The 22,615-nt window shown below is 36.5% G+C and overlaps 1 protein-coding gene across 6 annotated transcripts in view; it reads left to right on the top strand.

Moving 5' to 3' along the window:
• The window catches only part of SEC24B (SEC24 homolog B, COPII coat complex component), a 92,808-nt gene that overhangs the window by 28,467 nt on the left and 41,726 nt on the right, over positions 1-22,615 (top strand). For 2 of the 6 annotated variants that reach the window (XM_056803091.1, XM_056803090.1), the window contains exons 3-5: positions 5,377-5,550; positions 11,016-11,120; positions 22,213-22,305. In XM_056803091.1, coding sequence (XP_056659069.1) covers positions 5,377-5,550; positions 11,016-11,120; positions 22,213-22,305 — 372 coding nt within the window. The remainder of the gene's footprint in view (positions 1-5,376; positions 5,551-11,015; positions 11,121-22,212; positions 22,306-22,615) is intronic. The other 4 variants (XM_056803093.1, XM_056803092.1, XM_056803095.1 and 1 more) reach the window with 2 other exon arrangements.

The following is a 22,615-nucleotide window of genomic DNA, read 5'->3' as shown; positions in this document are numbered from 1 at the left end:
AGCCAGTCCCCAATTGAAGGGCATCCCCTCATTTTCCAATTTTTTGCCACCACAAAGAGCGCAGCTATAAATATTTTTGTACAAGTCTTTTTCCTTATTATCTCGTTGGGGTACAAACCCAGCAATGCTATGGCTGGATCAAAGGGCAGACAGTCTTTTATCGCCCTTTGGGCATAGTTCCAAATTGCCCTCCAGAATGGCTGGATCAGTTCACAACACCACCAGCAATGCATTCATGTCCCAACTTTGCCACATCCCCTCCAGCATTCATCACTTTCCATTGCTGTCATGTTAGCCAATCTGCTAGGTGTGAGGTGATACCTCAGAGTTGTTTTGATTTGCATTTCTCTGATTAGAAGAGATTTATAACACTCTTTCATGTTCTTATTAATAGAATTGATTTCTTTAACTGAAAATTGCCTATTCATGTCTCTTGACCATTTGTCAATTGGAGAATGGCTTGATTTTTTTTTGTACACTCCTACTCAAATTAATTTACTTATTTAGTGCCATATCCATTGAACTACCAAAAAACTTTTTTACTGAATTGAAAAATACATAACAAAATTCATCTGGAAGAACAAAAGATCAAGGATATCCAGGGAAATCATGAAAAAAAATGCAAAGGAGGACTTGCAGTCCCAGATCTCAAACTATACTATAAAACAGTGGTCATCAAAACAATTTGGTACTGGCTAAGAGACAGAAAGGAGGATCAGTGGAATAGATTTGGGTTAAGTGACCTCAGCAAGACAGTCTATGATAAGCCTAAGATCCCAGCTTTTGGGACCAAAATCCAGTATTTGATAAAAACTGCTGGGAAAATTGGAAGACAGTGTGGGAGAGATTAGGTTTGGATCAACATCTCATATCCTACACCAAGATAAACTCAGAATGGGTGAATGACATGAAAATAAAGAAGGAAACGATAAGCAAATTAGGTGAACACAGAATAGTATACTTGTCAGATCTTTGAGAAAGGAAAGATTTATTTTGCTGCAGCTTTTTCATGTTCTGGTTTGAATTTTAGATACACTATCAAATGGTTATGGTTTTCTTCCTCTGGTAGTATTATTTTCTTAGATGTTGAGCAAATTTAACTGTTTCAGAGCATCCTCTGCCACTTTTTCCACTATTCTACTCTTAATGTAAAGCAGAATGAGGATATACACCGCTTGAGTACCATTTTATGGTGGTGGTTTCTGTTGGATGATCATTTGTGAGCTTTGAGATAATATGCTTTTTTATGCTTAGCTATTTCTTTTTTTTTTTTTAAACCCTTACCTTCTGTCTTGGAGTCAATACTGTGTATTGGCTCCAAAGCAGAAGAGTGGTAAGGGCTAGGCAATGGGGGTCAAGTGACTTGCCCAGGGTCACACAGCTGGGAAGTGGCTGAGGCCAGATTTGAACCTAGGACCTCCCATCTCCAGGTCTGGCTCTCAATCCACTGAGCTACCTAGCTGCCCCCTTAGCTATTTCTTATATAGTAGATACAGCATCTTTCACCATTAGTACCCCCAAACTTTCCAGTTCAGTGTAAAATCTATCAAACCTTGGGGTTTTGTTGGTTTTTTGAAAGCCAAGCAGAGTTACATTTATAATGGGGAAGTATCCTAGAGAGATGTAAGATGTTATAACCCACCTAGGAACTCCTCAGGGCTAATTAAGCACCAAATCTTTTGATTATGGAAACAAAGTTTATTTTAACAAAAGGGATCAGGGGAACTGATGGATATGACCCTAACACTCTGTAAAGTACCTCCACCCAGCTCCTAAGTCCCCCTGGGAAAGGAAAGCTTTCTGTTCTTCTTTGGGTCCTACCTACACTTCCTTATGCTATTTAAAACCCTTTCCAAAGCTATCTAATTGACACTAATCTTCCCACCAGTAATTAGGAAGGAAGAGAGGGAGGGATGGAAAGAAAAAAACCTCTGGGTTTGGCTGCTGTACTAAATAACTCAAAGTTATAGATGGAAAGCTTTGAATTACCTTAGCCAATAGGAATTCCAGTAGATGGACCACTGGCAAATGAAGGCTGGACTCGGGAAAATAGTTTCCTTCAAGTAAACCCTCTACCTGGATGCCAAAGATTTCTCCATGAAATATCTACTTTCCAGGGAGAATCTCTTAGAGCAAAACTCTTCCTTCAGCTTAAAATTGTAGGCAGAGAGACAAAACCTACTCCCAGCTCAGATGAAATCCAAGAAGGAAGTGAAGTTCAGTTATTTTCAGTTTTAGAATTCCACAATTCCTTTCCTACCCAGAATCCTTTCCCAGGGTTTATCTCAAAATTCCCTTCTTTCTACTAACCCTAGAAAACCAGACCAATCCTAACTTGTTCCTATACGATGATGAGTAATGGGGCATTAGTTTAAAATTTTTGTGGGAAACGCCTGTGAAGAACTTGAAATGATCTTCTAAACTTCTAAATACATTTAGTTGGTTTTCTAAATGCAAAAAGAATCATAGGTGAAGAGAGCAGAAACTGGAAGAGTACTAGCATGAATCAGGAAATCAAAATCCAAAGACTTGTAAATTCTTAGAAGCCACATTTGTATATCTCCAAGAAAAACAACCTTAGGGCACTGCAAAATAAGTCTTCCAAAGAAAATAATAGGAAACGACTGGTGAAGGAAATAGCAATCATTTCAGATTCAGCTGTTTGTATATAGTGCACACTTTCTCTATTTAGAGTCAAGGTCAAAATAAAGGCCAAATTAGAGAGGTATAAACAAGCTGTAACCTCCTCCCAATAGGAAATGTATAAAAATAAAAACAAACTTTGTTTAAGATTTCTTAGATCTCACATCCATCTTATTGGCGAAGTTGTCCATGTTAGAAGAGCTACAAGAGGTCAGGCACAGTAATCCATGTTGTCAAATGGGTCCAACCATCCTGGACAGCATTTTAAAACTGTACCCCTTAAGGTACCAAACTACGTTGTCTTTTGCCCCAGTGAGACCACTACTTGGCATGAGATTAATGAGATTAAAGACAGAAGAACACACACACACACACACACACAGTTCTTTATTGGAGCAAGAGCTGGAAATAAGAGTGGATATTTTATAAATTGAGGTGGGAGTAAGTTATTTTTCTTTAAATACCTTCTTTAGCAGACCAATCTTGATGGTCACAGAACTGCTTGAAGAAAATAAAGATTTTTACATGTTTTACTTGCTATTTTTTTTTTGCCCATACCTTCCATCTTAGAATCAATACTGTAATTGGCTCCATGACAGAAGAGCAGTAAGGGGTAGGTAACTTAAGTGACTTGCCCAGGGCCACAGAGCTAACAAGTATCTGAGGCCACATTTGAACCCAGAACTTCCTGTCTCTAGGACTGCCACTGAGCCACCTGCCTGTGCAACACCCCACCCCCCCACCCCCCAACACACACACATACCACTTGCTAATTTTAAAAATTGACTTTGTGGAACAAAAAGTAACTATAGGATTTCTCCTCAGATAATGTCTTCCTATGCTAATTCAGGGTTATCTATCATGTCTTAGTGCAGTTTTCAGCTTTAATATTCTACTGAATTTTTAATAGCTTGAAACTACACTAAGACTTTTAGCACTCACTGTATTAAAATTAGAAGTACTGGTATGAACTGTTGTTCATACTGGTAAGTCTACACATAACTGACCTGTGTAAATATTGAAATTACTTTGATCAGTGCCCTGCTGAAAATTTTGGCATCAATACAGGGAAACTTTTACTTCTAAATTATTTTCCAGTATTTTTAAAAATGTTGATCCTAGAGTACAAGCTAAAATTTTTCCTGTTGATGTCATTTTCCAAATACTTAGATTTGGAGATAATACACTATTAATTGTATCAAATTTCGGAACATTGGTTTCCACAACTAAATCTAAAATAATGTGAAAAAAATTTAACCTTACTTCCCATTCTTTTTTTCCCCCTTAAGGAGATAAAAAGATTAGACGATGATATATAGCTAATAAAGAGACCTTTGAGAGACTGAAGTGGAAAGAGCCCTGTGGAATTCAAGTTCCCATCCAGCTTTGCCTTCTTGTACAGTTTACTTAGTCTTTCAGGAACTTAGTTTCCTCATCTGTTAAATGAGGCAGTTGGACTAAACAGTATCATAGATGGAAAATTATCTTGGCCCAGAATTGTCAAGAAATAATCTACCTTGGACCACATTTAAAATGTCATACAGGGGGCAGCTGGGTGGCTCAATGGATTGAGAGCCAGGCCTAGAGATGGGAGATCCTAGGTTAAAATCTGGCCTCAGACACTTCCTAAATGGGTGACCCTGGGCAAGTCACTTGACCCCCATTGCCTTGCCCTTACCACTCTTCTGCCTTGGAGCCAAAACACAGTATTGACTCTTAAGAAGGAAGGTAAGGGTTTTAAAAAATAAAATAAAATGTCATACAGCACTTTGGGTAATTCTAAGCTGCCCCCGTAAAAATCTGTGTCCCCTATTTGTTTTTATGTTATTACAATTTGTGGAACATGATGTTACAATAAAAATGAACTCAGAGTAATTGGAAGAAGGAGGTTGGATTTGTTTTTGACCACATTAAAAATTGGATTTTGATTTTGTTTGTGGCTTTTCTTGTAGTGTTATAAAAAAAAACCTGCTGGTCTCCCTAATTAAGTTTTATAAAGTTTTCTTCCATTGAGACATTCATATGTTAGACATTGAGCAACCTCATCAATGCAAAACATAACCCATTCCATGAACTGGAAACGCCTCTCAGCACAGCTGTCATAGTCTGTGTGCTTAACTTCAAAAGTGTGTGCTACCTTGGAACTCTACCCATCACAGTAGAGTGTGAAGTTAGTAGGAAAGCAAACAAGTAAAACAGCTAACAGTGAGAATTGACAGCTCAGCTGAGTAAAAACAATTGCCCAAATCCAGGGCTGTGTAGTGAAGGTCAAACAACTCTACCAGTAATTCCTAAGGTATCAGTGCATAGCACCACAATTGGTGTTGAAACATTGATGGCCTGAATTGACAGTTAAAAACAACTGTTCTATATTTTGTCTCTAAAGGCAGAGATGTGTGTAATTATTAAATCATGAGCTCCTGGAGGGCAGGTACTGTCCTTTGCCTCTTTTCATATTCCCAGCCATAGCACAGTGCCTTGCAAATAGTAGATATCTATCTAATAAATGTTTATCAATGTCTTCATTGGTTAAACATATTTGAGAGTTTTTCATTTAAAAGAGATCATATTAGTACTCAAGAGTTTAAACCTTTATTTAATCTGGATAATATACCTTCAAGGATGTTTGCTGAATGAATGATTCTGTTAGTACAATGACTAATAATAACTAAACAAAATTTAATAAATCAGATATAATATGATATTGTAGGTAAAATACTTTGCCCTCTTTAGTTGCAGATTCTTCATCCAGTCCTGGAAAGCAAAGCATTCAGCTTTCCAAGCCCAGTCCAGCACCATCCACAGTTTCATCAGGAAGTGTTTCTGCAAGGACACAGCCTTCTGCAGACCAGTCAACTGACCCTGTGGCCTCAGGGACACAGCCACCAGATCTCTTACTACAGGAAGGTATTGGAGAAAATGAATAGACATGTTCAAATCTCAGCATAAATTTTCTTTTTTTTTTCCCCTAGAAAAATTAAATTTATTACCATGATTTTTCTAAGTATCTCTTTCCCATCCCCTTCCAGAAGACCATCCCTTAGAGAATATTTTCATGCCAGAAAAAGAGGAGGAAAACTCTCTCATCTACACATTGAAAAAGTTTGAAAATATGTACAGTATACAATACTTTAGACTTCTACCTCTGCAAAACCAATCATGTAATGTTTAAGTACGGAGCAACCAAAATTTCCTAGTCTGCCTGAGATTTCAAGTCCAAAGTCATCAATCTACAAATTGACTGGCACTTATCTAAGCTCTATGTTTTGGTGCCAACAATTTTCAGGGACATAGCAACTAACTACTGTATAATTTTGACCTAATTTACCCCCACATTACCCTTCTCTTTGACAAATTTCCCATCTTATTTTCTGCCTGGCTATAAGTCCAACGTCATTAAGGATTTTTTTGATTGATGTTTTTAACTCCTTTACCATCAGTTTTTATTTTTTATTTCATCAGCATAGATTTAGCAGGTTTTCTATTTGGTAGCAATTGCAAGCTTCAAATTGACCACTCCAAAGCTCTATGCTCTGTATTAGGGCATCAGTAATCTTGTAACTAATCTTACAGCTCTCCATCTTTTCAAAGTTTTGGTTTTTGGTTTTGCTTTCTTCTCTTTTATGGTCAGCAAAACCATTCTTTCTCTGCTAGTTTCTTTATTTTATTTTACAGATAAGTCACTTGGGCACAAAGAGTATGCAATGTTACCCAATAAGCTCCTGGATTTTCTGGGAATAAAATTTACAAATTCTATTCATGAATTTTTATTTCCAATGATTGACTGTTGTGTCATGGACAGTTATAAGCTAGAGTATTTTGAAGCAATGCTTACATGATGCTTTTCACTGATACTTCGTGCCATATCTCTAATGTCCTGTTATTTCCAAGCCCTCCATATTCTTACCTATTATAATTCCTTCCTACATTTTTCCTTGTTGATCCCAACTTAATAGTGTAAATGCCTCTTTGCATTCATGCAAGCCTTTCTTTGTGTTTCTAATGTTTTCCTCCTTCATATGTGTTTCACAGGATCCCTGTTTTCCTTCAAATTCAGACTCTCTGACTCTTCCCCCCACCCCCAACCCCAAGCACTTAATCCTCAGAGCATCCTCTGCTTTCTGACAGGCAGAAGGAGGGACTGTTTGGGGTTTGTTTGTTTTTCTCTTGGTACCCCCAGTGCCTTCAATATTTTAGATGCTTAATAAAATGTTTGCTTAATTTACTTTGTCCTACAGCCACTATTTTATTTTAAGAAGAAAGGGTTGTGTTTTTTGTTTTGTTTTGTTTTTGTAGATACAAGTCTATACGTTATTTTAAGTTGGAAGAAGAAACTTGGTTAATCTACTTGGATCAGTTATCTAGAAAAAAAGGATCATTTTTGAGGCTTTTAGATTCCTAGTTAAGCTCTTTCCCTTAGAGTAGAGAAATGGCTGCTTGGATTCACAAAGCTACCTGGCTTTTCTAACACCTGAAGCCCTAATAGATGAAGATTTGCAGCCCTCTTAGCAATAGGTCAATATTCTAATTTTTCTATAATACATTTTACCCTAGAGTCAGTTGTACTTCAGAGCTCAGCAGTTTTTACTGTTGAGGTGATCCAAGAGAAGTCTCTGAGTTATAAAGAAAAGACATTAATTTTGAATTCTCAGGTTTAAAAAAAAACACAATCTTTTCTGATCAGCTTTGTCCATGCCTTTCACATTAGATGCCAGCCTAATAGTGCTGAGTCATCTAATATGGATTGCTGTATTGAAGCAGTTCATCGTGCCCCTGTGGAAACCCTAAAATCTTACCTATTCTCACATCTTTATTCATCTCCTACAATTTTTCCAGAAGAGCAAAAGTGAATGTTTAAGAGGAAGAGTCAGAGCCTCCTTTTCAGTCAGTCTACCTTTTGATCTCGGAAGCTTTTCATAGGCAAGAGTCTTACACACCCCTGTTTATGGAAAAGAAAATAGATGGTATGGCCTAATATCAAGAGACTCTTAAAATGTACTAAATTGACAACTATATGGTTATTAGCTAATGAAAGAGGATAATTAAGATAAAGTGAAAATCTTAACCATACCATTACTTGCCCTGGAGTCTTTGATTTGATATTTTCAGTCATTAACTACAAATAAATGTACTCTCTATACCTTTGGGGAAAGAGACTATAAATTAGATTATGTTTGCGGAGATCCATGACACTTTTTTATTCTTTGCTTATTTTATCAGTGTACCAAGAGATGTTTGAATATGTCACTTTAATACCATTTCTTTGGGTTTCTTTGGTAGAAACAGACCATTTCCCATTGTGTCAGCAGTTAATAGGTTGTTCATAGCCAGTCGTCTTATAGAATAGTTTCCACTATATTAGTCTTCCTAAAGCATTTTTTTTACAGTATCTTCACACAGTGCCCATGCAGTTTTATTCCATAATTTAATTCCTGGATTGTCAGTAGGAAGAGTATATTATGTGTGATTTAGGTATTTTAAATTCCTAACATTTCCTTTATCATTCCTTTATCATTTTAAAAGTCTCTGTTTCAGTATTTCTACTAGCAATATTTTATTATGGGATTTTAAAAGATTCTTTTAACCAAGGAAGGAAATTGCACATATGATTTAGCTGTCCTTGTGCAATTTCTTTGAGTTTTTTTTACTATATTGAGGTCAACCCTCAATTCTGACAACCCTCAATTCTAACTCACTTTCATTCATTATTTCTCTGGTCTTTTAAATTGCCTCCCCAGTCAAATAGGGTATCTATTTAGTGAACTTTCTATCCTTTTTTGCTTTCCCTTTACAACTCAACACATAGCTAAGCTACCACCTAGCTTGTATGTAGGGAAGATTAACTCATTGTAATGTTAGCTTGATCAAAAATCTTTAAGTTGGCTAGAAAAAGTCATCATGCAGTATATTCCAGTGTCAAATAGAAATAACTTTTTGCATTATCGACACCACTGTTTCTGCTTGAATAGCAAGGTAAATTACTCAAGGAAATACATCTCAATAGCACTTTAAAGGGATTTAATGAAATATATGTTGCTCCAAAGAAAACTGCATATAAAAATCTAGCCTATCTGCATTACAAGAGGATTTCTTTTCAATATATCCTCTTCTGATGAATTAAATGTTAATTTACACAAATTTTATTATCCAGGAACTTTCTTAGGAATGGTCTGTTACCTAATTTTGAATAATATGTAGTATATTTGCTTTAGTTTAAAAAAAAAAAGTTCTCCCTATTTACTTCTCTTTTCCTTTTACATTATATCTCCTTTCTATAGCCTAGTGAAACTGTTAGGGCTCTTCATACACACACACATATACATACATACGTACATATATATATATACACGGCTTCTGTCTATTAGGGCTAGTTATCTTTCTCTTTTTTTCCCTCTTTTCCTCTAAGGACTACTAGATGTTAATAGAAAAGTTTATATAGGAGCAGGGTTCAAGCAGTTCTGCTCTCAGAAAGGATTGACCCCAGACTATCAGTTAAGGAAAATGACCTGTGATTTGCTTTTAAATAATCTGATTTAGCAAAGAGGACAAGTCACCAGTTGCATAGATTTTCTGGGCCTGGGTCACCTGTTTTTTTGCCAATGGTAAGTTTAATTGAGCGTTGCACTACCAGCAGCTTATTCAGTAATGGAGAAAAGTACATTTCACTTCTGGTTTTGTCATGTTCATTGACTTATGGTAACTGAGCAAAACAGATACACTTTAACTTGTTTCTTATTTTCCCTAATAGGCAATTATTGCTTATTTGGAAATGATATTTTGCATACACCTCTTATTTTTACTCTTTAAAGTGCATGTTTTCTGATGATATTCAGAGAAAATGCTTCCTTCATCCCCCCAAATTCCAAATCCTAGAATCAAATGCATTTATCTCTTCTATAAATATTTTGTGTTAACCTACAAACTACATGCTTAATCATGACATTCTTATTGTTTGTAATGTATAATTTATGTTGAAGTGTGCTCTTAGTTGAACTTTTCTTAGAAAATCAAGCCTCAATTTGAATGAGAAGCCATGGCTGACATTACATATTGCCCAAATTCCATTTGTATAGTTTTTTTCACATTTCCAATTTATTTTTATCAAAATGCTTATCATTTTTACATTAACAATTAAATATTTCAAAAAGTAGTAATTTTTTGTATGACCTATTTGAGATTTAATAGATAAACCAAACATTTTAAATCACCTTACAAATGTAAGAGATCATTTATTTCTTATTAATGGAAAGAGTTAAACTCCATGATTTTAGAATCAAAAGTATGTTCACTTGAAATGTAGAAAGCATGTAAATGCCAAAACGTAACTGGGACCATTGTTCCTACAGTCTTCAAGGAGGACCATCAGATTTTTCAAGTTTTCTTTAAGTGTTTGGTAGTTCATCTTAAATCAATTTTTCCCTTCTAAGAACAGTTTGAGTTAGCATCCTGAAGAGATTCAAAGTTTATCCTAATTTTACCCAATTAACAAAATATAGAAGAGACTAACCTCTTTTTAGTCTAATTTGCTGGGAAACATAATTGTCATTTGTTGTATTTTCCTTGGATTAGATTTCTTAGGAAGTCAATTTCATCAGTCTCTTTCACATACTCAGGTTAGGGGCAGAGTAGCTTGAGATGGTTGTGCATGGATCATGCCTTCAGTTTCTGCCCATTTTGGTATTTAAGATTTGGTGTCTTTGTAAGAACATGGATAATTATCATTTTTATTAAGCATCCAACTGATTTCCCTCTTTCCATCCCATCCCCATCATCGAAACTGGACCTCTACCAAGACAACATTGGGGGGGAAATGGGGCCAGTTGATATACAGCCTTTGCCAGAAAAGAGCTACAAAGTCAGTTGAGTCCTATACTCTCATTTTACAATCAAGGGTGGGGGTGGGTTCACTTTTTTATGGTCAATCCAAGTAGAAAAACTGGAATTTGAAGCTGAGGCCTCTGACTCCAAGTCTATGTGTGCTTTTCCTGTTGAGCCATGCTTCTGACATACAAGGAACTTAACAGTCTAAAAAGAAATGAATCACACATACTTGCTGAGACCCAAATTGATGGAAATGGTTAGGCATCAGTAAAATTTCCAAGGAAGAACAATTATGGTCGCTTCTGTGAAATATGTAATGTGTGCTATTATGTACCTTGATGTACTGTTGATGCTTAACCAAATTAGTCCATGTCAAAGCTGCTTCTCCTAAACTGCTTGTCCCAGGTAATCTAGCTGCTCCAGATTGGGTAACACATTTGGTTCTGTGCATGGTGGGTCGTCCTTCGGAATGCCAGAATTCTCTCTCACTTTGAAATGCAATGCCATGACTTGATTTCTCATCTTTCCTGTTTGTGCTTTCCACTTCACAGGCATGCAGTATGATGACTATGTTAATAACCCAGCTAGCTCTGCACCAACTCCCTCGTCATCAACTTCAGATGATGAGGAAGAGGAGGAGGAGGATGAGGAAGCAGGTCTGCTTTAGCTTTACACCGGTTCTTGATCTTTTCAAACTGTGCTCGTTTTCTTTGTATTTCCAGCACTTTGGATTCTAGGTTCTTTTTAAAACATGGAAACTTAGAATTTCAGGATTTGGCACCATGAAGTATGTAGTTGAAAATGAAATTTAGCTTGGGTGGAAAAGGTTGTATGATCCCTGATATGACCTTTTTCTCTCTGTTTCATAAACTTCACCATTACTTTCATTTCTGGATGACAGTGTAAGCCTTAGAAGTTGAGAGAAAGAGTTATGATCCAGTTTGCATTTCTTCCATATTCTCTTAGAGCAAAAGAGGTTTTTTTACTAGCTGTCAAGCTTTTGGCTGAGTCTTACGATGGCATATTTGCATAATGCTTTGTGGTATCTACTTTGCATGTTTCTTCAATGTTCTATTCAAATCGATAGAGTTGGATTTGATTAAGCTTAATGGCATAGGGAAAAGAAGAAATTACTTAGGGGAAGTCACCTGCCCATCTTAATAGGAGTCTACCAGACCCAGACACTGCCCTTGCATGCTACACACAAGCATTTGAGCATCCTCACATGTTACCGATTAGAAGCATATATTCAGGGGGCAGCTAGGTGGCTCAGGGAATTGAGAAGCAGGCCTAGAGATGGGAGATCCTAGCTTCAAATCTGGTTTTGGACACTTCCCAGCTGTGTGATCCTGGGCAAGTCACTTAACACCCATTGCCTAGCCCATACCACTCTTCTGCCTTAAGAACCAATACACAGCATTGATTCTGAGACAGAAGGTAAGAGGCTTCAAGAAAATAAAAATGAAGGAAGGAAGGAAGGAAGGAAGGAAGGAAGGAAGGAAGGAAGGAAGGAAGGAAGGAAGGAAGGAAGGAAGGAAGGAAGGAAGGAAGGAAGGAATAAAAAGAAGAGCGTATCCATGTGTTTTTCTAACAAAATCTCCTTAGCATCATTCTCTCCACTCTTCATTGGTGGAATCCTACAGAACAGTAAAGGTTCCGTTCAAGTATTAGCATTTATAGCTGTTTTATTGGACCATTATTCTTCCTTCCAACATATTCTTACCTAGTGGGATTTGCTATGTTAGAAACCTTGCAACCCATGGTATCCTATCTCATTTGAACTACATGGGATTTTTTCACCTTTTAAAAAAGGTGAATATTTGAGAGGAAGAGCAGAGGGTTGCATTCCATTTTTACTATAGATATATAGATATAGATATATAAATGCATATATATTTTTTTTCAGATTTTATAAACTGTGTTGATTTTTCCAAAATCTTAGTTATGTGTTTCACCTTTACTCAACATTACGATTCTTCTTTCACTGTGTTTCCTTTTGAATGGTATTGTTTTAAGTCTGTTTTTTGTTAGATAGCCAGGAAATAGGAATTGTTGTTGAAAACTTTGCTCATTCATATTTTATCATAAGCTAGTCTTCAATGCCACCCTTTATTGCTTGAACTAGATTTTCTCCTTTTGCCTTTAGTGGGTAGGATATCTTTGAGTAGTTGGTTACTATATCACTTCTGAATTATAACTTCTTTTAATAGCATAAATATTTTTGGTAGAGAAGGAATAAGATTCTCTTTGTTAGTAAGAAGAGTATGTATACAAAATGGTCAAAGGTCCCAGAGAGTTGAAAGAGTAGATCTTCATGTGTAGATATTATCCCTATGTACTGAATTTTGTGTGAGTGTATTTTTTGTTTTTTTATTTCTATAAAATCTCTGCAATTAGATAGCCATTTGTTGTTTTTTGTGCCAAAGTTTTCCAAAATCAGTATGTGATCACGAAGAGTACCTGTAATTTTCCAGCAGCATGCAAGCTTTTTATGGAAATAGATTGTCTCTGTCCCTCTTTCCCCAGCACCTGGAGCATAGTAGGCTTTTTTAAAGCCTCTGTAAGATTTGTGAGCATAGCCAGTTTTGTGCTCAGATCTAGGTGACAGAAATTTCATTATGGTAGTAAGGAGGAATGCACATGACACTTAAAATTGAATTATAAATTATGAATTAAATTATTATAATGTGGGAGAGATATGTGACTTTTCAGAAATTATTTTATATTGTTTTAGATGACTCAGGTAATACCCATTAAGTAATAAATGGATCCTAGATGGATAAGGGCCTCAATCCATATAGGCCAGCTACCTCCTTTTACAGATGAGGAAACAGGCCCATTCCAATGGTCACACTAGGCAGTAGGAAGCAGCAAATCCACAATTTAACCCCGGTTTTCTGATATTGAATCCAGTACTCTTTCAAAACACTGAACTATATATAAAGTATTACTTGCACACAAAATAAATGATTTGCTAGCTAGGAAGTGTCTGAGGCTAGATTTGAACCTATGACCTCCCATCTCTGGACCTGGCTCTCAATCTACTGAGCCACCCAGTTGCCCCTAGCAAAAGGCTTTTTAAGGCTTATCCATGAACCACTTCCCCTTAAAATTCACTAGAATCTGAACATAATCAAAACTTGGGAATTCAAATTGAGCTAAATCTGCCATGTGATAGCTGGTTAGAACGTTAGAGTATTAAGGATGTCTGATTCCATGCCAAAGTACACAATTTACTTGTCTATTGAATGAAGACAGTTAACCAGCTTTATGTGCCAAAGACACCTTGTCAAAGGCTGCTTTTAATAGTTGGAATGAAACATTTAATTACTTCCTTCACCTCACCCTTTTCTACTTATTACTGGTTGCATTCATCTTGACTAATTTCCCCCTCCTTAACCCATCTCCAAAATGTTTTTTTAAGTGTTGCTTATTCAGAGGAAAGTAACCTAACGGTGATGTTTCTGCATTTTATAGTAAGGTAAAGCTGCAAAGGTGGGAAAAGCCAGGATGTTGGTTAATAGCCATCATTGCTAAATATCTTGCTTTCTATACTTCATAGTTGATCCTAATGTTGGCTGTGGAGTGAATGATGCTAGTAGCACTTTTCTCTCTCGTCAGTTGATGAAGAGGAGGGAAGAAGAGAGTTCATATGATAATTAGTCATGGCACTATTACAAATGATCTTTTTTTTTTTTAATCCTTTTAAACCCTCAAAAAATAGTGCAATGTTAGTATTAAGGCATTTTGATTGAGAACTCTACTGCTGCCAGGTTTCCCCAAAAGTCAAAATTATTATTTTTTTAAACTTTTTTAGGTCTTTTATTGTTTCTAAATAATTAAAATGGCAGAGCCTAGAAAATATCAACATTTTGTATTAAACCATCTAAAAAGTTATGTCTTCAAATTATAGGAAACAAAACTAAAGATTTTTTTTTTTACCTTTCTCATTTTAAGTTTCTGCTAACTTGTACTCATATGGGTAATAAAATTATTTAGTACCAGGGACAGCTGTCAGAAGCAGAATTTTTATTTTTCCATGAGATGTTTCTATCTGCTATGAGTTGTCAGAAAGTAAGTCTAAACAAGTTTTGAGCAAATAAAAATCCTCTAGATGACCAGAGCTGACAGAAATTGTCAGTTCTCTTAAACCTTTTTGTTCATCATATTCATTCTTATTTCTATTCTACATATCAACTTTTTTTTTTCTCAAGGACATTGCTCTCTGCTGTTCTTTAGATACGGAATGTTTAAGATCCTCAAATTGAAAATAAGAAATCAAAGAGGTAAAAAGAGAGGGAATAGTCATGTGAATATCCAGTAAACAGAGGTCAGTGTTCCCCTGTTCTGTCAGTTGTTTAATATGTTTTTGAAAGGCCGAGGTGTACATAGGTCCAGATGACCTCTCAGGCTCAGTAAAACCAGTTTTTATTGGTAACTTGTTTTTAGGCAACTTTGATTTCACACAACAGATTATTTAGACATGTATTTACCAAATGTCATGTCATGTCTAATGATTCATAGAATAATTGCTTAGTTATTTCAAATTAAAGTACTTTGACATAGGACAGAAGTCTCCAGGTAAAATTTGTTTTTTAATTCCATTTTTGGCCTGCTCTTAACCAAAGTTGCCTTGGAAAAGAACAGGACATATCTCAGATCTTTCCCTTCAAAGATTAGAGTAGTTTACTATTTATCTTAAGGAAATTAACACTTCCAGTTTAACAACTATTTAGCCTGTTTATGCATCACTGTGCCAAGTCGGTGGGAGATGTGTAAAAAGTACATGACACCACCCTTTCCTTGGGTGGCTTGCTTACAGACCTGCACAAGGCACAAGACTTCACAAATGAATGAAACAGTCATTTGAGAAGATAAGCACAGCAGTTAAAGGCAGAAGAATTCCCTCACTTAGGAATGTCCTTTATGTCTCAGTACTGCCAACAGTGCAAAGGAAACGCAAACACGGTGAGTTTCTTCCCCACTATTCTGGAGTGGGGAATAGTTACAATCAGAAGCCTTTTTTTCTAGTGCTCTGGCTGTTTCCACAGTCCCTAATGTTTTTTGTTGAAACCCTTACTTTTTTGTCTTGGTAACAACTCTGACATAAAGACAAGGGCTGGGCAAAGGGGTTAAGTGACTTGCCCAAGGTCACACAGCTAGGAGGTATCTGAGGCCAGATTAAAACCCTTGAAGATGAGTCTCCCTGACTTCAGACCAGGAGTTTTATCCACTTAGCTTACTTGGCTGCCCCTCCAAAAGTTGTTTTATAGGAACAGCATTACAAATAGGAATTGGATTTGTAGACTAGCATCCCAAATCTTGCTTTTACACAGAATGCAAATTACGTGCTGTATTTGAACAATATAATACTGAACAAATAGTAGATACTCTTTAAGAAAAGAATATAGGATAGAGAAAAGTTTAGAACATGGAATTGGTAAGAGATGAGTTTTAATTGGCCAACAATGAAGTTTTGTAATAAAACATTTCTTTAATAAGCACTTGAGGTTTACAAAGTACTTTACAAATATCTCATTTTATCTTCTCAACCACCCTGCGAAGTAGGTGCTTTCATTATTCCCATATTATAGATGAGGAAACTGAAGTTGAGAGAGTTGTAAACTTGTCCAGGGTCACAGAAGTAGTAAAGATCTGAGGTTGGCTTTGAGTCTTCTTGACTCCAGGTCCAGTGCTATCCATTGCACCACTGAGATGTCCATATTTTAGCCTAAAAGCAGTAGGCATCTTTGAAGTGTCTTAGGCAGCAAGTTGGTCAGACTGATGTTTTTGGTCTTTGGCAAAACTATTAAAAGGTGGACTTTAGAGAGGAGAAGCAGAGAGACCATTCCAAGACAATTGTGATTCTGGTGAAAGGCGCTAAGGACCTGAAGTAGGGTCAGGGAGTGTCATGGAGGTCTAAGGACAGAGAAAAGCATTGATGGGAGATTTTGCAAGTGTAGAATTGACACCTGACAAATGATGTAGATAATTTAGCTTTCGGTAGGGAAATGGAAGGCAGCGGGGAGCATAAATTGAAGGGAAGCTGAGGAATTCTATTTGGGACATAATGAGCTCGCTGCAGAACATACAGCTGCTGGTGTCTGGCAAGACAGGCTACAGATGTGAGGCTGCAGCTCAGGAGAGCGTGGGAGCTAGATGTGAAAGTCATCCACATGAAACTAGGGAGGGAGAAGGGCCAGGACAGAGGGCCCTGGGCTCCACCAAAAGCAGTCTGTGGGTGGATGATGCTAGTACCCTTTTGCACAGACTTGGTAGAAGGGAGAAAGGAAGAGCTCAGTAGAATTGACTCAGAAGGGGAAAAAAGACTGGGAACAAGTGGTAACAGGGAAAGAAAAAGGTTTGGGGGGGTTGTTTTTAGAGTAGTATAAAATTATAGAATTTACATATATGAAAGATCATCACTTTCTTTGAAATATGAACATTTACAAATGACCTTTTTTTAGTACTAAACTGTTACACAGCATAGTACAATCACTTCTACCTCAAAACAAGTCTACAACTAGTCAATGTTGACAGAAAAAAAATTATATTTCTGCATTGATCATTCATGAATTTTTCCCTTGAGAATAATCACTTCCTATTTTTAAAAATGCATTTCAAAATAGGACCTATCGTCTGATCGGTGTGGTAGTTAGAAAAAAGTCTTTACTACATAGGGGAAAATAAACTCTTAATCATATTTTCTGTAATTAAAATTTTATAAAATATAAAATTGAAATCTTTTAAATCTGGTCAAGACAAAATATTTGTAAGTCTTTTTCATTTTAATAGTATTAAATTTACTTTAATTTCTCTTTTTCTGGTCAGTTTTTCTATTGGAATCATTTAACTGACTTGATTCTTTAAAACAATAAGATAAAACAATGCAAAGTTCTTTATAAATCTGTAAGAGATAAGGTTTAATCAGCACTATTCACATAAATTAGTCTACAAAGGGCAAATTGAAACATCGTTCTATTATGCAATCTAATCCTGAAAACAAATTCAGGGAGAAATAAATTTAGCTTGAGACTTTAAAAAAAACAAAGTGGAAAAATAATGTGATTGTTTTCAAGATTTTTTTTCTGCATCTGATACTTAACTTTTATGAAAAACATTCAGGCAAGTCTGAATGTAGGGAATCTTCACTCTGATTTCCAAGTCTCCCCTCACACTTTGATCCTATCTCATTTGTCCTCAGTAGACTTTAGGCTTTCTCAGGGAAAGAGTTTTTGCCCAAGGTGGGTAAAGTAGCCTTTGAGTCTAAATCACAGAAAGGAGAAAAAGGTTTGACAGCCATAAGGTAGAAAGTAGATTGTTTCCACCCCTCCCAATAAGCAGTTGTAGAGGCAACTCCAGGGAGCTTGGTCACAAATGTATTTTTTTTTTTTTTGCCACACAATTCAATTAAGATCCAGGGTGTATAGAGAGGGTTTTTTTTAATAACTGAGTATGTACCTTAGATTAAGCCCAACTATTTTAACATGCCACATCATCATCACCGCCCCCCCCCCCCAAGTTGTCTCATATCCTCTTTTTTCCCCCATCTATTAATTTGTTTCTTTTGGGGGGGGGATTTTCACCCCTAGCACATGTATCATTGTTTAGAAAGAAGTGTAATGTGTATTCCTTAGAGATTTTTGAAGGCAAAATGAGACGGTTTAGCTTTATCAATATCTAACTAAAAATACGTCCACTTCCTCATTTATCTCTTATTGCTATCCCCCTACCATTGTGGCTTCTTTTGTCACTTTTTTTTAAAACTTTTTTTTTTTAATTATCTGGTAACATTTGTACAACCCAGTGGAATTGCTTGTCAGCTCTGGAAGAGGGAAGGGAAAGAAAATGAATCATGTAAACATGAGGAAATATTTTAAAATAATTTTTTTTTTTAAATTATCTGGGAGGCAGCTAGATGGCTCCATGGTTTGAGAGTCAGACCTAGAGATGAAACTCTTCTTGGTTGTGTGACCCCGCCCCTAACTCCCATCCCCCATTGCTTACTATTCTTCCTCCTTGGAATCAATACACAGTATTGATTCTAAGAAAAAAGGTAAGAGTTGTTTGTTTTTTAATTATCAAGCCTTTATTTTTGCGCTCTCCCTTCACCCTCCTCTCCCTCCAAAAAAAGAAAAGCAAGACTCTTGTAACATATGCATACTTGATCAAAACAAGTTCCCATATTGGCCATATCCAACAGTGTGATTCATTCAACATATTAGTCCATCACCTCTGCTAGAAGATGGGTACCTTCTTCATCACTGGTCTCTTGGAGTAACAATTGATCAGAGTTCTTAAGGCTTTCAGAATGGTTCATTTCTACATTGTTCCCACTAAAATATAATTCTTCCTCCTTTCATATAAGTCTACCAAACTTTCTCTAAAGCCATTTCTAATAATTTCTTTCATAATAACATTTTATTACATTCATATAACCGTTGTTTTTTTTTTTACCTATTCTCCATTGATGGACACCCCCTCAGCTTCCGGTTTTTTGTAATGGCATAGAAAATAAAAACTGAGTGCCTTTGCCAAAACTTCAACTTTGAGATTGCCCTGTTACATAGGCTTGCAATCTTTTTTTATATCTATTCTCATCTCAATTCCCACCTGACCATTGTAGTTGAGCCCCAATACCATTCACTTGGATCTATTTTAATTGTTCTACATTACATCATACCTCCTCTTTCCCTCACCTCCATACCACACAACATCTCTTTAGTTTAATTAATCTTCTAGGAAGCCCAATCGCTGCAACCTCCCTTTACTCAGAAACCTATAATGATGTCCCTTTGCCTTAAAATTTAATCTATATTCCCTTGACTGACATTCAAAATGTACCACTGTTCAGCTACAATTTTCTCCTAGTTCTCATCATCACAACAAACCTTGTGTCCCAAACAGATTGAATTACTTTTTATTTCCTGAATATAGCCTATATTTTTCCTATTTCCTTGGTTTTGTTCATGCTGCTCCCTCTATATGCAATTCACCACTACTTCCTTGCCCCCAGCTATATTCCCCTTCCTTCAAAGCTTGGTTTGAATGACACAATTAATTTAGACTATTTTTTCCGTGGTTATATGATTCGTCTTCTTTCCCTGTTTTTCCCCCTTCCTCCCCCCACCCCCATAGCCAATGAGCTGGGTTTTACATGTGTCATTGATCAAGATCTATTTCCATATTTTTAATATTTGTATTAGGGTGATCACTTAGAATCCCCTAATCATATCCCCATTGCCCCATATGATCAAGCAGTTGTTTTTCTTCTGTGTTTCTACTCCCACAGTTCTTTCTGGATGTGGATAGTGTTCTTTCTCATAAATCCCTCAGAATTGTCCTGGGTCATTGCATTGCTGCTAGTAGAGAAGTCCATTACATTCAATTGTGCCACAGTGTATCTGTCTTTGTGTTTAATGTTCTCCTAGTTCTCTTCCTTTCACTCTGCATCAATTCCTGGCAGTTGTTCCATTTCACATTGGAATTCCTCCAGTTCATTATTCCTTTCAGCACAATAGTATTCCATCATCAACAGATACCCCAATTTGTTCAGCCAATCCCCAATTGAAGGGCATTCCCTCATTTTCCAATTTTTTGCCACCACAAAGAGCGCAGCTATGAATATTTTTGTACAGATCCTTTTCCTTATCTCTTTGTGATATAAACTCAGCAGTGGTATGGCTGGGTCAAAGGGCAGGAAGTCTTTAATTTTACATGTGGATCAATTTCTCCCTAAGTCTGCATTTGTTTTTGTTGGATGATGGATGTTGGAACTGGAAAGGTTCTTAGATGTCGTCTAGTCCAATCTCTTCATTTTATAGCTCTTCAGAGGATGATTTATCTAGGATCACATAGTAAGGTCAAGTGGCAAATCAAGATCTTTCTCCAGAAGACAAGTATTACTCTTTCCACTACCCAAAAGAACAAGATTTCATCCACTTTTAAAATAAAAACAAAGTCAAACACTAGATAGCATTGAATCAGTGTTGAGCAGAGTCTAGATTGGCTAGTGGTTATCAGCTCTGCCCTTGGGGAATCACTCGTATTGGATAAAAACCTTAAGAGAGTACAGGTGTTTTTTATACTTGAAGAGCCACCATGGTTTGGTAACCTGGCTGAGTTAAAATACTATTTCTTGGGTCAGCCTAAATTATCAGAATTTTAACTAGATTTGAGATTCATGATTCAAAATGCTTTAGGTTTGTCTCTTTTTTTAAGCTAGCATAGTATTGTTTTGTTTTTAAATTCTAAACATAGTAGATATCAACAAAAACATTGAAATAAAATGAAAACCAGTGGCACACAAAATCATAAACTCCAAATTATTTATGGTTTAAAATTTATGAGTTAACTTTTAACAATAATAAAAATCTTGTGTGCGGCCATGATTCGTTCTGCTGTTTTTTTTTTTAATTCAATATTACAATTTATTTTAAGTTTTAAGCAATATACATTTTATGTATATTGCTGTTTAAAGCTGTCCTACTTTAAAAAAAAACACCTCATCCTTTCAGATACTATTTCATTATATTTTATAGCCTTTAATTTGTTTAGCCACTCCCTAATGGCACTTTTTGTTCCCACAAAACTTTTTGAATAATGTTGTGCAGTTAAGTCTTTTGTTTTAATGGCATCCTCAGGGTATCCCCTAGTTAGAATATCAACTAGATGAAAGTCTATAAGAAGCTGTGATAGGTTTTTCATGGCTTCAACTGGCAGGGAAAGGCTAGGCCTGTTTCTCCATAGTCCCTGATAACAAATTTCCTTTTGAGTTTCATAGTGTTCATGTGGGGTGTTTATAAATGGGGGGATACTAAGGCCAGAGTCGAAGTGCTGTAAGTCCTGAGAAAGTTGTTAGTAATAGAAGTCATCCCATAGCTGTGGTGTCTGACGCTCTGTCTGGTGCTCTAAATATATAGTAAACGGTGTCATTAGCACTAGAATTATAGAACAAATACATAATTTTAAATTCAGGAGTGGAACAGCCTTTATGTTATAATTAATGTCAAAGGGCCAGGATAGCATCTGTCTGCTTAATGGGATTTGTGTTCAGAGAGGACATGTTGTACGATTGACCTACCACCAGATCCCCTTCCTAAATCTCCAGTCAAATTTCCTAATGAATATGTACACTTTAAATTAACCCATAAACTGCTACCTTGTGTTGACCCAGAGCTTACATTTTATATATTATTTCCCCACAATATCTTCACAGAGTCTTCTGCACTAAATAGAACAGAGTGCTGACCCCTTTTCTGGTGAAGAAAATGCTACAAACTAAAAGGAATTGTCTTGAGGTCAGGAAGGTAGTTTGCTAAAGAATTGTGCAGAATGGAGAGAACATCTCATCTTCCCTCCAGAATAACCCAATTGTTAGAGGTAGCTCTTAGCTTAACCTGGAGGGGTCACATTGAATGGCTATTCATAAGTTTGAGTGGGGCTTTTGTTACATTTGGTTTCCTCTTTAAAGCCCATATTCCTTTGTTCTTTGGCTGCTTATTTTTCAGTTTTAGGCAGTCTCTTTTGCTCTAAATTTCTATTTTGTCTCCATTCCATGTATTTCTTTTTTAACAGAAATCCACCTTGATTCAAACTGTCCTTAACCGTTAGTCATTTTATTGATTTCTCAAGGCAAGACTCTTACTCTAGCCTACAAAAAGCATCTTTATCAAACTGCCAACAACCTTCCTCTCAAAACATTTGACATCTTTTACTAATGTTATTTTGGTTTCCTTTTCTTCCTAGCCATTGACAGCTCCTCTACAACCAGTAGTGCTTCTCCTGTGCCCAATAGCTTTGATGTCCTAGAAGGTGGGAGCTATCCAGGAGAAACATTGGGTGAGTTGACTTATCAATAACTTAATAACTGCCTTTTTTTTTAAAACCCTTGCCTTCCATCCTAGAATCAGTATTGTGTGTGTTGGTTCCAAGGCAGAAGAGCAGGAAGGGCTAGGTTAGGTAATTCAGTGGTTTGTCCTGGGTCACCTAGCTAGGAAGTGTCTGAAGCCAAATTTGAACCCAGGTCCTCCCCCTTCCAAGCCTGGCTCTATCCATTGTGCCACCTAACTGCCCTCTTGTAAAATTCTTGAACTTCCAGGAAGACCTTGTTTTAGAATGTCAACCCCATTGCCTGGTGTTTTGGATTTTT

This window comes from Monodelphis domestica, chromosome 6 (assembly GCF_027887165.1).
Source record: "Monodelphis domestica isolate mMonDom1 chromosome 6, mMonDom1.pri, whole genome shotgun sequence".
NCBI lineage: Eukaryota > Metazoa > Chordata > Mammalia > Didelphimorphia > Didelphidae > Monodelphis > Monodelphis domestica.
Note: the sequence above shows the minus strand (reverse complement) of the source record. Positions and strands in the feature narration are given on the sequence as shown.